Below are 15,393 nucleotides of genomic sequence, written 5' to 3'. Positions count from 1 at the left end.
CCAATGAACCAAAATTACCTTGATAGTGTGTCCTCCTCAGATGCCTCAGTCTCAGCAATGTTCCGACACCACCATAGGAATAAATGGAGAAATCTCTGATAGTGTGAGACTATGTTTACACAATGTTATATATACAAACAAAGGGTGCAATGGACTCTCACCGGGTCATGTGGTCTTACTGATCAAATAAGCAGACATAAAGGCAGTGTTTAAAGATGGAACCCAGGTGCGAGGAGGCAAGGGAAAAGGACTTCTAGGACTTGCCTGCATGTTGAAAAGAGTTAACCCCATGACCCAGTTCTGTGTTCTTAAATTGAAGCCCTCAGTCTGCATGTCTCATACAGGAAGTTTGTCAGCAGCAGACAGCAAGGGAGTGTTTCTGTTACAAAGCCCTCCTCCTTCCTCTCTGGAAAGACTGACACCAGGGCCCACCAATGAGAGAGAGAGAGGGAAGTAGGGTGGTGCAGCAAGGGGAATTGTGGGTTAGTGTGTGAGTACAGTGTGACTCTGGAGGTTGGGGTGTTGTCCCCTCTCTTTAGTGTCTTTAGATATATAGCAGCTCTGTGTGCCCTGCTACAGCTGTCATTGCTGGCCAGGTAGGGAGGAGATATACAGCAGCTCTGTGTGCCCTGCTACAGCTATCATTGCTGGCCAGGTAGGGAGGAGATATAGAGCAGCTCTGTGTGCCCTGCTACAGCTATCATTGCTGACCAGGTAGGGAGGAGATAGATATAGAGCAGCTCTGTGTGCCCTGCTACAGCTGCCATTGCTGGCCAGGCAGGGAGGAGATATAGAGCAGCTGGAAAAGACCTTGCTGAACTCTGAGTGGGATGTATTGATATAACCCTGCTTACTGTTTTCTTGATTTCTGTGTCTCCATGAATAAAGTTCATCTTGCCTTCATTATAACCTGCTCCACTGTGTGTCCCCTGAACCCCAGGATACCCAGGTCACCAGGCATCCCCGGATAATTCAATCAGTCTTTCAGGTCAGGTCCAGTGAGATCCCCAGCAAATGTCCCTCTTAGCCAACGTGTTTCGATACTTCATTCTGTATCTTCCTCAAGGCATAGGGAAGGAGTCAACAGGGGCTGGTATTTATACCACCCAAATACTTGAATGAAACTTATTTCCATACATGGATCTTACTGGCTTCTAGATTCACATACAAAACCATACAATATCCGGTATGCAGTCGGGTTGCCGACCGTCGGCATCCCTACTGTCTAACCCTGGCAAGGGTCTAATGACAGTTGTCGAAATCCCAACACCTGTCATTTTACCTACGTTGGGAGCCCGACGCCTGGCATCCCGATCGAAGGTAAGCCGGGCGCGGACAGCCGCGGGGGCGAGGGTTAGGTTAGAGGCTCCCGGGGGGGACTTGGTGTTAGGCAAGTCGGGATCTTCACTGGTGCCGGTCTTCCGACACCGGGATTTGAACCGGCGTCCGGCGGTAACATGTGTCCAGCGGGAAATCATACCGATCCCCAATATCCCACTACATTTGGACAAATGCTCTACTTCATGAAATCCAGCGCAAGCACAAAGTCCCGCGCAAAATCATTCCTGGTAATCGGAAATTACATATATTAGACATCTACTTTGCTGGGGATCTCACTGGTCCTGACCTGGGAGGCCGACTGTGTTTTTCTGGGGACGCCTGGGTTCCATCTTTAAACATTGCCTTTATGTCTGCTTATTTGATCAGTAAGACCACATGACCCGGTGAAAGTCCATTGCACCCTTTGTTTGTATATATATCATTGTGTAAACATAGTCTCACACTATCAGAGATTTCTCCATTTATTCCTATGGTGGTGTCGGAACATTGCTGAGACTGAGGCATCTGAGGAGGACACACTATCAAGGTAATTTTGATTCATTGGGATATTAATCCCCTCCCCCGATGCTCATTTGTCTGCCATAAAACGTAGACCACCAAATTTGGTAGGAGCGCCTGTATTATTTCCTATAAAATAACGGATTTGTATTTATTTTCTGCAATATGAGATGTTTTGTTTTTTGACAGTATTGACAAAGATATTGGAACACTCAATTGGAAATGTCACATTCTGAGTAGTATACTGAAGGATATCCTGAGTCAGACCATTTCACCTGATCTAGCGCTGAAGGGCCCTTTGGTGATTTTTTCTTTGGGTGACACTGTCATACTGAGGGGGTCACATTAGTTGTTGATATATGTGCACATGTTGTTTTCATACTCAATGCTTGATTTTATCGCTACTGCATAAGATCATGGTGTAATGGTTAGCGTTACTGCCTCACAGCACTGAGGTCATGGGTTCAATTCACACCACGGCCCTAACTGTGTGGAGTTTGTATATTTTCCCTGTGCTTGCGTGGGTTTCCCCCGGGAATATGCTCCACTGGGGCAGGGACTGATGTGAATGGCAAGATATTCTGTGTAAAGCGCAATGGAATATGTGTGCGCTATATAAATAACTGATAATAATCTTAAATTATTGTCCTTGAACGATATATCTTATCTTTCTGGGGTTGAATTCAGATGTAACCCCATGTGACCCCAGATGCTCTAGTCATCCAATCAGTATGTAGCTTAATGTATATTGGTCAGCTCACATGCACAGGTGATGGGTAGGAATATTAGAAGGACAGAGCAGGATGGAGATCTAACCGTGTGTCTCTTTATGTCCTCACATTCTCTCCAGTGACTCAGCATCTGCTTGATTCAGAAGAGGCACATACGGAGGAATTTACACAGCAGCAGGCAGAGCGTGAAAGACAACGCAATGTTCGCTTTTCAGAGGAAGAAAATGATATCCTCATAAACAGTATTATGCCTCACTACGAGAAGCTTTTTGGGAGACTGGCAGCACGTCATTCAACTGCTGTGAAAAATGCTCTGTGGAGAGAAATTGTGTCTGCCGTAAATACAATTTCTGCGTATCCTAGGTCTGTGCAGAACTGTAAGAAAAGGTATGCTGATATTAAACGGAAAGTAAAGGACAAGCTGAGCAAAATTGCTAAGCACAAAAGGATGGATGGAGGTGGCGTACCGTTAAATATCTCTTTTTGGCCTTATGAGCGAGTGATGGAGAAGATGATTTCTGCTGATATTGTAGCTGGTGTACCTGGTGCTACAGATTCTGGAAGAATGACCGATCGGTTTTCTTTAGGTTAGTGTCATTATTACAGTCACTTCAGTGTTACAATGCAAATGTTGCCTACAATATTTAAAAGATGAGAAGCATGGGATCTATGGCATGTGTAAGTATTGGCAGCTTGTAATTTGCATGAGAAAACTAAAGAAATCTGGAGCTGAAATGTTTAATGTTTTAGAGAGGGTACAGGAACTGAATGGCCAATAAAAGTGTGTGAGAAATGCAATAAGTAGCACAAGGAAACAACAGAGGAACTAGAATGAAACAAGCAGAGCTTAGACTTCCAGGAGAAACATAACAAGGAGGGCTTAGACTTCCAGGAGAAACATAACAAGGAGGGCTTAGACTTCCAGGAGAAACATAACAAGGAGGGCTTAGACTTCCAGGAGAAACATAACAAGGAGGGCTTAGACTTCCAGGGGACACATAACAAGGAGGGCTTAGACTTCCAGGAGAAACATAACAAGGAGGGCTTAGACTTCCAGGGGACATATAACAAGGAGGGCTTAGACTTCCAGGGGACACATAACAAGGAGGGCTTAGACTTCCAGGAGAAACATAACCAGGAGGGCTTAGACTTCCAGGGGACACACAACAAGGAGGGCTTAGACTTCCAGGGGACATATAACAAGCAGAGCTTAGACTTCCAGGGGACACATAACAAGGAGGGCTTAGACTTCCAGGAGAAACATAACAAGGAGGGCTTAGACTTCCAGGGGACACATAACAAGGAGGGCTTAGACTTCCAGGGGACACATAACAAGGAGGGCTTAGACTTCCAGGGGACACATAACAAGGAGGGCTTAGACTTCCAGGGGACACATAACAAGGAGGGCTTAGACTTCCAGGAGAAACATAACAAGGAGGGCTTAGACTTCCAGGGGACATATAACAAGCAGAGCTTAGACTTCCAGGGGACATATAACAAGCAGAGCTTAGACTTCCAGGAGAAACATAACAAGGAGGGCTTAGACTTCCAGGGGACACATAACAAGGAGGGCTTAGACTTCCAGGAGAAACATAACAAGGAGGGCTTAGACTTCCAGGGGACATATAACAAGCAGAGCTTAGACTTCCAGGGGACATATAACAAGCAGAGCTTAGACTTCCAGGAGAAACATAACAAGGAGGGCTTAGACTTCCAGGAGACATATTGTAACAAGGAGGGATTAGGCCTCCAGTGAACACATCGTAACAAGGAGGGTTTAGACTTCCAGGAGACATATTGTAACAAGGAGGGCTTGGACTTCCAGGGGACACATAACAAGGAGGGCTTAGACTTCCATGGGACACATTGTAACAAGGAGGGTTTAGACTTCCAGGAGACACATTGTAACAAGGAGAGCTTAGCCTTCCATGGGACACATAACAAGGAAGTAGTTGGATCAAACAGATTTATTTTGTACTTGTCTAAAGGGCTGTTAGGGTAGATGTTCATCTAGTTTAGGATCCGTGAAGCGGAAATGTGACTGGAGAAAGAATTGTACTTCAGAATGTAACGTAGAATGGAGCAGTCATGAATAAGTGTGATGGTTGGATAATCATTTTGGAGAAACATAAGATAAAAGGAGCAAAAGTGCTCTAGATAAGAATCAGATTGAGTCTTTGATGTGTTGATCTGGAAAAATAGGTGTAAAGGAGAAGGTGTTGATTCAGGGAAGCATAATTGGGGTCACAGTGACTCTAACATTAAGAGGTAAAAAGGGGACAAGGAGAAAGCATAGAGTGCAGACTAGAAAATATTGGTCTTAAAAAGTTTTAGATTCAGTTGAGAAGTTGTGGATCTAGAATGAAGTTAACAAGATTTTGATTTAGGGAACCCTAATTGTAGCTTGGCCTAAAGTGTTTATCTAGAGATGCATAATGTAAAAGCTGATTGTCTATTAGAGAAGTCAGGGGGAGCACATGATATAGATAAGGATAAGGTTTAGGTTAGATCGTGTTGATTTCTAAAAGTGAAGGGAAAGAATTATTGACCGTTCAGCTAAAATGTTTTTGAAATGTAGAGTTATGGTAAGCAGCATAAGGTGGATGGGAGGCACAGGTAGATTCAAAGTAGCATAAGGTAGATGGGGAGTAGGGTAGATCCAGAGCAGCATAAGGTGGATGGAAAGCACGGGTAGATCCAGAGCAGCATAAGGTGGATGTGGAAGCTCGGATATATCCAAAACAACATAAGGTGGTTGGGGAGCACAGGTGGATTGAGATTAGCTTAAAGTGGAGGGAGCAGGGTAGATCCAGAGCAGCATAAGCGGGATGGGGAGCAGGGTAGATCCAGAGCAGCATAAGGTGGTTTGAAGAGAAGGGGTAGATCCAGAGCAGCATAACGTGAATGGGGAGTAGGGTAGATCCTGGGCAGCCTAAGATGGATAGGGAGCAGGGTAGATCCAGAGCAGCATTGTTGAGAGAAGGGGTAGATCCAGAGCAGAATCAGGTGGATGGAGAGTGTGGGTAGAACCAGAGCAGCATGAGGGGATGAAGAGCAGTGTAGATCAAAGACAGCCTAAGATGGGTAAGGGAGCAGGGTAGATCCAGAGCAGCATTGCTGAGAGAAGGGTTAGATCCAGAGCAGCATCAGGTGGATGGAGAGTGTGGGTAGAACCAGAGCAGCATAATTTAATGGAGAGCAGTGTAGATCAAAGACAGCCTAAGATGGATAAGGGAGCAGGGTAGATCCAGAGCAGCATTGTTGAGAGAAGGGGTAAATCCAGAGCAGCATCAGGTGGATGGAGAGTGTGGGTAGATCCAGAGCAGCATTAGGGGATGGAGAGCATGGGTAGATCCAGAGCAGCATAAGGTGGATCGAGAGCAGGGTAGATCCAAAGCAGCATAAGGTGGATAGGGGGCAGAGAAGATTGAGAGCAGCATAAGGTAGATAGGGAGCATAATAGAACCAGAGCAGCATAAGGTGGTTGGAGAAAATGGGTAGATCCAGAGCAGCATAAGGTGGATTAGGAGCACAGGTAGATCTAGAGCAGCATAAGGTGGATAGGGAGCATGATAGATCCATAGCAGCATAAGGTGGTTGAGGAGAAGGGGTCAGCATTAGGGGATGGAGAGCACAGGTAGATCCAGAGCAGAATTAGGGGGATGGAGAGCATGGGTAGATGCAGGGCACCCTAAGGTGGCTAGGGGGCAGGGTAGATCTAGAGCAGCATAAGGTGGTTGAGGAGCAGTGTAGATCCAGGGCAGCATAAGGTGGATAGGGGGCAAGGTAGATTAAGAGCAGCATAAGGTGGATGGGGAGCTGGATAGATCCAGGGCAGCATAAGGTGGATGGAGAGCATGAGGTGGATGGAGAGCACGGGTAGATCCAGGGCAGCCTAAGGTGGATAGGGGGCAGGGTAGATCGAGAGCAGCATAAGGTGGATAGGGAGTATGGTAGATCCATAAGGTTGATGGGGAGCACGGGTAGATCCAGAGCAGCATAAGGTGGATGGGGAGCATGGGTAGATCCAGGGCAGCATAAGGAGGATGGGGAGCACGGGTAGATCCAGGGCAGCATGGGTAGATCCTGGGCAGCATAAGGTGGGTGGGGAGCATGGGTAGATCCAGGGCAGCATAAGGAGGATGGGGAGCACGGGTAGATCCTGGGCAGCATAAGGTGGATGGGGAGCATGGGTAGATCCAGGGCAGCATAAGGAGGATGGGGAGCACAGGTAGATCCAGGGCAGCATAAGGTGGATGGGGAGCATGGGTAGATCCTGGGCAGCATAATGTGGATGGGGAGTATGGGTAGATCCAGAGCAGCATAAGGTGGATGGGGAACAAGGGTAGATTCAGAGCAGCATAAGGTGGATGGAGAGCACGGGTAGATCGAGAGCAGCATAAGGTGATTGGAGAGAAGGGGTAGATCCAGGGCAGCATTAGGGGGATGAGAGCATGGGTAGATCCAGGGCACCATAAGGTGGATAGGGAGTATGATGGATCCAGAGCAGCATAAGGTGGTTGGGTAGCAGGGTATATCCAGGGCAGCATTAGAGGGATGGAGAGCACAGAGCAGCAGTAGGGAGGTGGAGAGCATGGGTAGATCCAGAGCAGCATTAGGGGGATGGAGAGCATGGGTAGATCCAGAGCAGCATTATGGGGATGGAGAGCTTGGGTAGATCCAGAGCAGCATTAGGGGGATGGAGAGCACAGGTAGATCTAGAGCAGCATAAGGTGGATAGGGAGAATGATAGATCCATAGCAGCATAAGGTGGTTGAGGAGAAGGGGTCAGCATTAGGGGATGGAGAGCACAGGTAGATCCAGAGCAGAATTAGGGGGATGGAGAGCATGGGTAGATGCAGGGCACCCTAAGGTGGCTAGGGGGCAGGGTAGATCTAGAGCAGCATAAGGTGGTTGGGGAGCAGTGTAGATCCAGGGCAGCATAAGGTGGATAGGGGGCAAGGTAGATTAAGAGCAGCATAAGGTGGATGGGGAGCTGGATAGATCCAGGGCAGCATAAGGTGGATGGAGAGCATGAGGTGGATGGAGAGCACGGGTAGATCCAGGGCAGCCTAAGGTGGATAGGGGGCAGGGTAGATCGAGAGCAGCATAAGGTGGATAGGGAGTATGGTAGATCCATAAGGTTGATGGGGAGCACGGGTAGATCCAGAGCAGCATAAGGTGGATGGGGAGCATGGGTAAATCCAGGGCAGCATAAGGAGGATGGGGAGCACGGGTAGATCCAGGGCAGCATAAGGTGGATGGGGAGCATGGGTAGATCCTGGGCAGCATAATGTGGATGGGGAGTATGGGTAGATCCAGAGCAGCATAAGGTGGATGGGGAACACGGGTAGATTCAGAGCAGCATAAGGTGGATGGAGAGCACGGATAGATCGAGAGCAGCATAAGGTGATTGGAGAGAAGGGGTAGATCCAGGGCAGCATTAGGGGGATGAGAGCATGGGTAGATCCAGGGCACCATAAGGTGGATAGGGAGTATGATGGATCCAGAGCAGCATAAGGTGGTTGGGTAGCAGGGTATATCCAGGGCAGCATTAGAGGGATGGAGAGCACAGAGCAGCAGTAGGGAGGTGGAGAGCATGGGTAGATCCAGAGCAGCATTAGGGGGATGGAGAGCATGGGTAGATCCAGAGCAGCATTAGGGGGATGGAGAGCATGGGTAGATCCAGAGCAGCATTATGGGGATGGAGAGCTTGGGTAGATCCAGAGCAGCATTAGGGGGATGGAGAGCACGGGTAGATCCAGAGCAGCATTAGGGGATGGAGAGCACAGGTAGAGCCAGGGCAGCATAAGGTGGATATGGGTAGACCTAAAGCAGCATTAGGGGGATGGGTAGTAGTTGTTACTCTAGACAAACATAACATGCAGGCTGTTTTATAGTAGAATAGGTAGAAGGGGAGAAGAGGTTATTTGCAGAATACATTAAAGGGCAATCGCTAAATGCTGATTCACAATGGCAGTAACTAACCGTAATGGTAAGAAATGCTGTCAGGCTGTTTTATATCGAAGCCCAGAGGTAAATGGTCTATAGTTACAGTCACTGCTTATTTGACCTCTGCAAAAATGATTGATGGGATATTATTCTTAGGAGGGATGAGACCAGGATCACAGTGGAAGTGGGATTGTATGACCTAGTATTAAGTAATAACAAATTGTGTGCATTAGGACAATCAGAACACGACCTGTCAGATCTCCATGAGCTCGCGGATGAGGACGAGGCAGGGAACGCAGAGGGCGATGACTATCAGATGACCACACATGATGACACCAATGATCCGGAGGAGTACATGGAAGATCCTATTCCTGAAAATGAAGGGGGAGCTGTTCAGGAGGAACCATCAAGAGAAAACAAACAGGAGGTCTCTTTTCCAAACTTGACTCAAGAGCAGACATTAAATATGAGACAGCAAACTATAAGGGATCACACTAGTCTGATTTATGAAGAACAGAGTCATTTTCGTCGGACAATGTCACAGAAATTAAATTTGCTCAATAACAATGTTAAAGCTTTAAATTCCAATGTTAAAGCCTTTCAGAAGTCATTCAGCCAAAGCATAGCTTTCCTTTCTCAGACCTTGCAGCAGCAGAACACCATCTTTGAGAAGCTGTCTTCTAACCTACTACTGATTGCAGAACAGCAACAGCAGCACAACAAACAGTGTATGAGTGGCATGCAGCAAATGTTCCATGTCCTAGGCACCCACCAAGGGTCTCCATCTCCCACACCAAGCGAAAGTCCTAGTGACAGCTCTCCGGTGCCAGCTCTGCAAGTGGAAGCCAGAAGGGGTCCCCAGACACATTGGAGGACTGTCCGAAGACGCAGCAAAACTCAGAGTTCTCCTGAACAAACACCCAAAAAAAGACGTCATTAAAATTCTAGTTGCATGATAAATTTTCACAGTTTTTGCCACCTTTACCCGACTGTAAGCCACAAATATGAGCCAAGCATTCCAGAGATGTCACGTTTTCTCACTTCTCCTCTTTAGTCAGATCCTAGTTTTCTGCCCTAAATAAAGAGTACTGGGGAACCCGGCGTGTCATTATACAAGTATATGGAGTCCTCATGTTTTCTTCAAATCACTTTCCTTAGTGTTATCTCACACGTAGAAAATGCTCCAGATTTTCTCAAGGTAATTTCAATTCAATATGATTATTCCTAATTATAACCTAATAAAACAATCTGTCATTGCACTGCAACCTAACACTGCATGGAAGAGATGCTATCATGGCTCTGCTAACTGTTTGCCTTCATCCCAGCCATCATTTAGGGTCTATACATCATGTAACTGCTCTCGTATTGCTGAATTGCAACTCTCTCTTTTTGAATATAGATTTCACCTACAGCCAAGGTGAATATATATTAATGCTGGGGTAAGGCATCTTCTGGAGGAGGTACTGTATAGCACCTGGACAGACGGCACTTGTATGCTACTTATCCCATTAAGATCCTGTGTCCTATCTTTTGTTTAAGGGATTGTGTATGTCAGGTTTTTGTAGACACTTGATGCCTGGTAGTGAGAATACTGTGGTCACTTTCTATGTGGGGATTTCCTCTCGCTGCTACTTTTTCTTACTCCCTTTTTGTTGTCCTACTGCTTAAATGAAGTCTGCAGTGGCTGCTGCTCTCCCGTTACCGGCTCACGTGGTGTAGCCACCAGATACGCAGGGGAAATTAATGGAAGGGATGTTACTGGCCAGGACAGCAGCTGCAGGACTCTTATTGGGTAACAGCTTGGACAAAGCCAGAGAAATGCAGACACACGTGCATACGGTCTAAGGCACTGGTGTGACTCCAGTATACTTTTACCTGCTTGGGAAATTAGCTCCCGCACCTTTTCCCCCTCTTTGGTGTCCCCTTTGCAGCGCAGTATGCATACTTTGTCTTCTTTATTTCCATTCTGTAGTAAGTTTGTAAATTCCTTTACATTCTTATCTATACCATGTCTGATGGGGAAGAATATGGGCATAGGAAGATGGAGGGGTAAATTTACTAAGCAGCGGCTTTGCTATCAATTGCAAACCGATGCGCATGGATGGCGGATTACAGTCTGAAAAAAACATTTACTCTGAATCAGTTGTGACAGTCATTTGTAATCCGCTGCTGATGGATCCGACGAGAATCCACGTACCCTGCAGGTTGTTCCGTGCAGGCTTTTTTGTATTTAAAAATATTAAATCATTAATCATCCCGAACCCTCTAGGATGGTATTGAGAAATAGGAGGCAAAACAGTGTGGGGTCTCCCCTATTTTCCAATCAACAGCACCAGGCTGAACAAGCTGGGGCAGGGACACACAGCATGGGGGTTCTCCCTGCCATAACAGTAACCTGCCCTTAACTGATCAGCCCAGGCCTGGAATCCTTAGAGAAGTGAACACCCCCCCTCCCCCACCCCAAGGATAACCAGCCTTATCTTGTATGCTGGTATAGGATGTTAATAGCAAGAGGTTTTTCAGCCTCAATTGCTGTGATGTTAGTATGTAGGTGTTGGTCCAGATGTTAACAAGGAATAAATCCTGCCACAGGAAGAGTCAGTCACGGCCCAGCCTAATCATAGCTTATTCCTTCTAGTCCAAGTGCCGATGCAGGTTATATAATTATCAGTTTCCAGCTTCTGCTTGTTCACGCCAGACTTTGTGTTATACTCAGGTGCCCAGGTAAGAGCACATTTATTATGGTTTATATTATACACGTCTAACTTTAAACTCTGCGTCATTCTACCATTTACCATATCTGCACTGTCTCCTGTAGGCTCACAAGCTTCCTCCAGCACTAGTGCTGGTATATATGGCAATCTCTGTAACACGTGGCTGATATGCAGCCAATGCAATCAGTGGTCTCAAGGGATTCTTTCCCCTGAACAAAACTGATCCCAGTGCTCATAACAATACCACAGTTATCAGCATTATTTAGCCTTGTCAGCTAGTAGGCCAACTCACCTAACCTAGATTTCTCCCAATAGGGGTTTATCTGCCATAGATTACTTGTAGTCAGACTCTCCAGAGAAATGTTTTTGCTGAAATAAATTCCCTTACATTATGCACCTGTTTCTGTGTCCTGTAACTTGTCGTCATGTAACTCTGCTGGTGCTAGATTACCAAACCATACATACAGCTAGATATGACAGGTTACTGTTTCTTCTCACTGGAGGATACCCAGTCCTTACCTGCGTTTCCCTGGAGGTGGTTTTGGTGTCTTTGAATTTGCGTCTTTTAAAAACTCAAAAAATAGAGTAGCCTGAACATCCTGGAATCCATCTGTTTTGCCATTTTCTGCGTTGCAAGGCAAAGAAGAAATATGCCTGAAGTAAATGTATCCTGACTGCTCCAACTTACTGGACGACTGGAGATTTCAGCTCTATATAGTCATGAACAATTCAGCAGTGGAACAAGAGATAATATGATTGGTAGGCTGAACAGCTGACCTCAACTCAAAAAAATATCTGCTTTCCCCACACTGTATAAGGAGATCTTTATGCCCGCAAACCAAGATGGTGTCATCTCATGCAGTGGAGTGTAGGAGCACTGCTCTGCCCAATCATAATACTGCAATGCTGCCCCACTAGATATCACACATCCGCACAAAGTCTTGTCCCCATGAGGAAGTAAACTGCTCTGCACTTTGCTCTGATCATACTGTGTATTAGACTGTTCACCCCTCATAGCACACTTATCGCTAAAATGCCAGTTGCTTTTAACACTTGAGACAAAATACAGATGTGACCTCATAGACCAAGCTGCCATGAATGATTTGCACCGAGCGGGGTAACATAGAAACTTATTCACATCGCAGACTCAATGAAACATCACTCAATCTGTACAAGAGAAACAGACCTGCAACTTTAACCACACAGGAATTCGTTTTAAATATGTACAAAGTCCCATGTGAAGCACAGCGGAACTTGATGTGAAAAAAAGCTTTTTTATATACAGATTCAGACTCCTTCGCGCACAGATGTACAAGTGTTGCACATTAAATCGATTGGTGTAATCTAGCAAAGTAATTTTGATGCATCAAGTTATTTTATAGTGCGAATAAGAAGCACATTTTATTTTAAATTCCGTTGCGCTTTACAATTTAAATCAACATTAACATTTTACTGGGTTGTGAAAGACATACATACATGACATAAGGGTAAGAGGGCCCTGCTCACAAGCTTATAATCTATAGGGAAATAGTTGTTGATACACAAGGAGAGGTGCTACATATTGCAAAGTGGTCCAGCCCGATTGCAGATGTTCTTGGTGGGCTGTATAATCCAGTCACACTGGGAAGTTGGCCTAGGGTTAGGAGGATGTTTAATTGAAGAAAGAGAAGATGTGATAGGTGTTTACTATAAGAAGTGAGTTAGGGCCTGATTCAGAGCCGCTCGTTCGCTCCGAGCGATGTTTGCCCAACTGCGCATGCGTACGGATCGTAATACGCATGTGCGAACCAGTCAGTGCGGCCGAAAATTGTTTGTTCGCTAAATAGCGAATGCCTGCTATTTTGAGTGACAGAATGAGGCGTATGTGGGTGGTAACAGGGGAAGGTACTTGAAAACGGGGAGTGGAGATCCGAACGCAGGCGTGCTTAAAGGTCAAAACGGGCGTTTTAAGGGTGTGCATAATTAATACACCAGCGTCATTGACCACGTCACTGGGTTATTTTATAGCCAGAACTGCTCGCAAGATTGTGGTAGCAAAAACCAACCACAAGAATAGCGAGCAGTTCATATGCTGGTCGATGTACTCGATTAATCTAATAAATAGCGGACATGACGTAGGATGCGAGCGGCCAGGGGACGTATTTTTAAAAGAAAACTACCGAAAGTTTTGTTCGCTCGTTCAGACATAGAGGCGTGAACAGACTGCAAAGAGCGAACTGTTCATTTGAATAGCCACCCCTATTTTCTGGACGAACGACCGCAAATAGCGTCCGGCTCTGAATCAGGGCCTTAGATAGGGAGCTGTAAAAGGTTATGTGGGCGGTCCTGGACTCTGAAAGCTCACCTCTTCAGACAAGCTGATCAGAGAATGTTTGGAAACTAGTGGAAAGTCTTATTGTGCGTGGGAGGGCATTCCACAGGGTGGATGCAGCCCGAAAAAGTCCTGTAACCGTGCATGGGAACAAGTAATGCGCGGGGATGAGAGACGGAGATCTTGTGCAGAGCGGAGATGTCGGGTTGGAAGATATTATGAGATAAGTGAAGAGATGTATGTTGGTGTGGTTTGGTTACTAGGGTTACATTTGAATAAGACGTTCAGCACGGCAAGTTGCACAGGACCTGGCAAGCTGAAAGGGGCCATTTGGCTAAACTGCGGCAATGGTGTATGAAGATACGTGTGCTTGCAGTTCACTGCCGCATGTGTATTTATACACTCACTTTTGTATGTTATTAAGTATGTGGCAGGCAGCAGTGGATTGAGTAAAAGCATTGGGCCAGTTAGAAGAAGAGTAAAGTTCAAATTGGCACAAGAGAGAAGGGCAGCATGTAGAATAGGAGGCATCCCTACCCTTGGAGGACAACTGCAAGGCATATGAGGAGAAAGTATGGGCTATTCCTGAAACAGCTTGTGCAGTGTCAATGTACAGGACTCATGACCCACCTTGTCGTAGACCGCCTGGAGAGTATTATGCAAGATGGATACAGACACTACTACAAATATGTATGGATTATATCTTATAGTAAAATGCCACCAGATTTTTAAAGACACTTGAACCTAGATTTTAATAGCCCAAAGATGCACTGATTTAGTGGTGTATCTACCCCGTTATACTTATGCTCATCAGGAGTCTACAGATGCGACAATGAAGTCAAAATTTTGGGACCATGGCCTGGAAACTCCCCAGACCTTAATCCCATTGAGAATTTGTGGTCAATCCTCAAGAGGCAGGTGGACAAACAAAAGCCCACAAATTCTGCCAAACTCCTAGCATTGATTAGGCAAAAATGGGCAGCCATCAGTCATCAGTCAGCATGTGGCCCAGAAGTTGATTGACAGCATGCCAGGGCGAATTGCAGAGGTCTTGAAAAAGAAGGGTCAACACTGCAAATATTGACTCTCTGCATAAACTTAATGTAATTGTCAAAAGTCTTTGACACATGAAATGCTTGTACTTTTACTTCAGTATACCATAGTAACATCTGACAAAACGGTCTAAAAACACTGAAGCTGCAAACTTTGTGAAAACCAATACTTGTGTCATTCTCAAAACTTTGGCCATCGCTGTACACATTCAGCTCCCTAATTGCTAAAACTATCAGACTGTGTCTATGCATGTTCACTTTCTTCCCCTATACGCCTCTATGCTGCTGTATCTTCCCCAATCCCTACTGCTGTGTGGTCCCCCAAATCTGCTAGTCTGTATTCCCTCATCTTCACCATTCTGTCTTTCCCCATCTGCACCGCCCTGTCTTCCTGCATTTGTGCCACTGTTTCCTTCCATCTGCACCACTGCCTTCCCCCCCCAGCCATACCTGCTCTCTTTCCCTCATCTGTTCCACTCTTTCTTCCTCCAGCTGCACCACTCTGTCCTCCGCACCACTCTCTTCCCCAATCCCTACTGATGTGTGTTCTCCCATTTGTGCTAATCTGTATTCCCTCATCCACACCAATCTGTTTTTACCCATCTGCGCTGCTGTCTTCCTGCGTCCACTCTGTACCCCCATCCATGTTGCTCTGTCCCCCCCAAACCGTGCCACCCTCTCTCCCCATCCGCACCACTGTTTTTCACCCATCTGCATCACTTTGTCATCATCGTCACCATCCGCACCACTGTTTTAAAAACCCATCTGCATAACTTTTGCTTCCCCCCATCTGT

General features: G+C 46.1%; 1 protein-coding gene across 2 annotated transcripts in view; it reads left to right on the top strand.

Annotated features, from left to right (window-relative positions):
* Window positions 1-9,641, top strand: part of LOC148474350 (uncharacterized) — a 131,645-nt gene extending 122,004 nt beyond the window's left edge. For both annotated transcript variants that reach the window (XM_088458766.1, XM_088458765.1), the window contains exons 5-6: window positions 2,690-3,157; window positions 8,756-9,641. In XM_088458766.1, the coding sequence (XP_088314892.1) occupies window positions 2,690-3,157; window positions 8,756-9,462 (1,175 nt within the window). In that variant the 3' untranslated portion in view covers window positions 9,463-9,641. The remainder of the gene's footprint in view (window positions 1-2,689; window positions 3,158-8,755) is intronic.
* Window positions 9,642-15,393: the final 5,752 nt, after the last annotated feature.

Source organism: Taudactylus pleione, unplaced genomic scaffold (genome assembly GCF_031769625.1).
Source record: "Taudactylus pleione unplaced genomic scaffold, aTauple2 ptg000849l, whole genome shotgun sequence".
NCBI classification, from domain to species: domain Eukaryota; kingdom Metazoa; phylum Chordata; class Amphibia; order Anura; family Myobatrachidae; genus Taudactylus; species Taudactylus pleione.
This window is presented reverse-complemented; position numbering and strand designations above follow the sequence as displayed.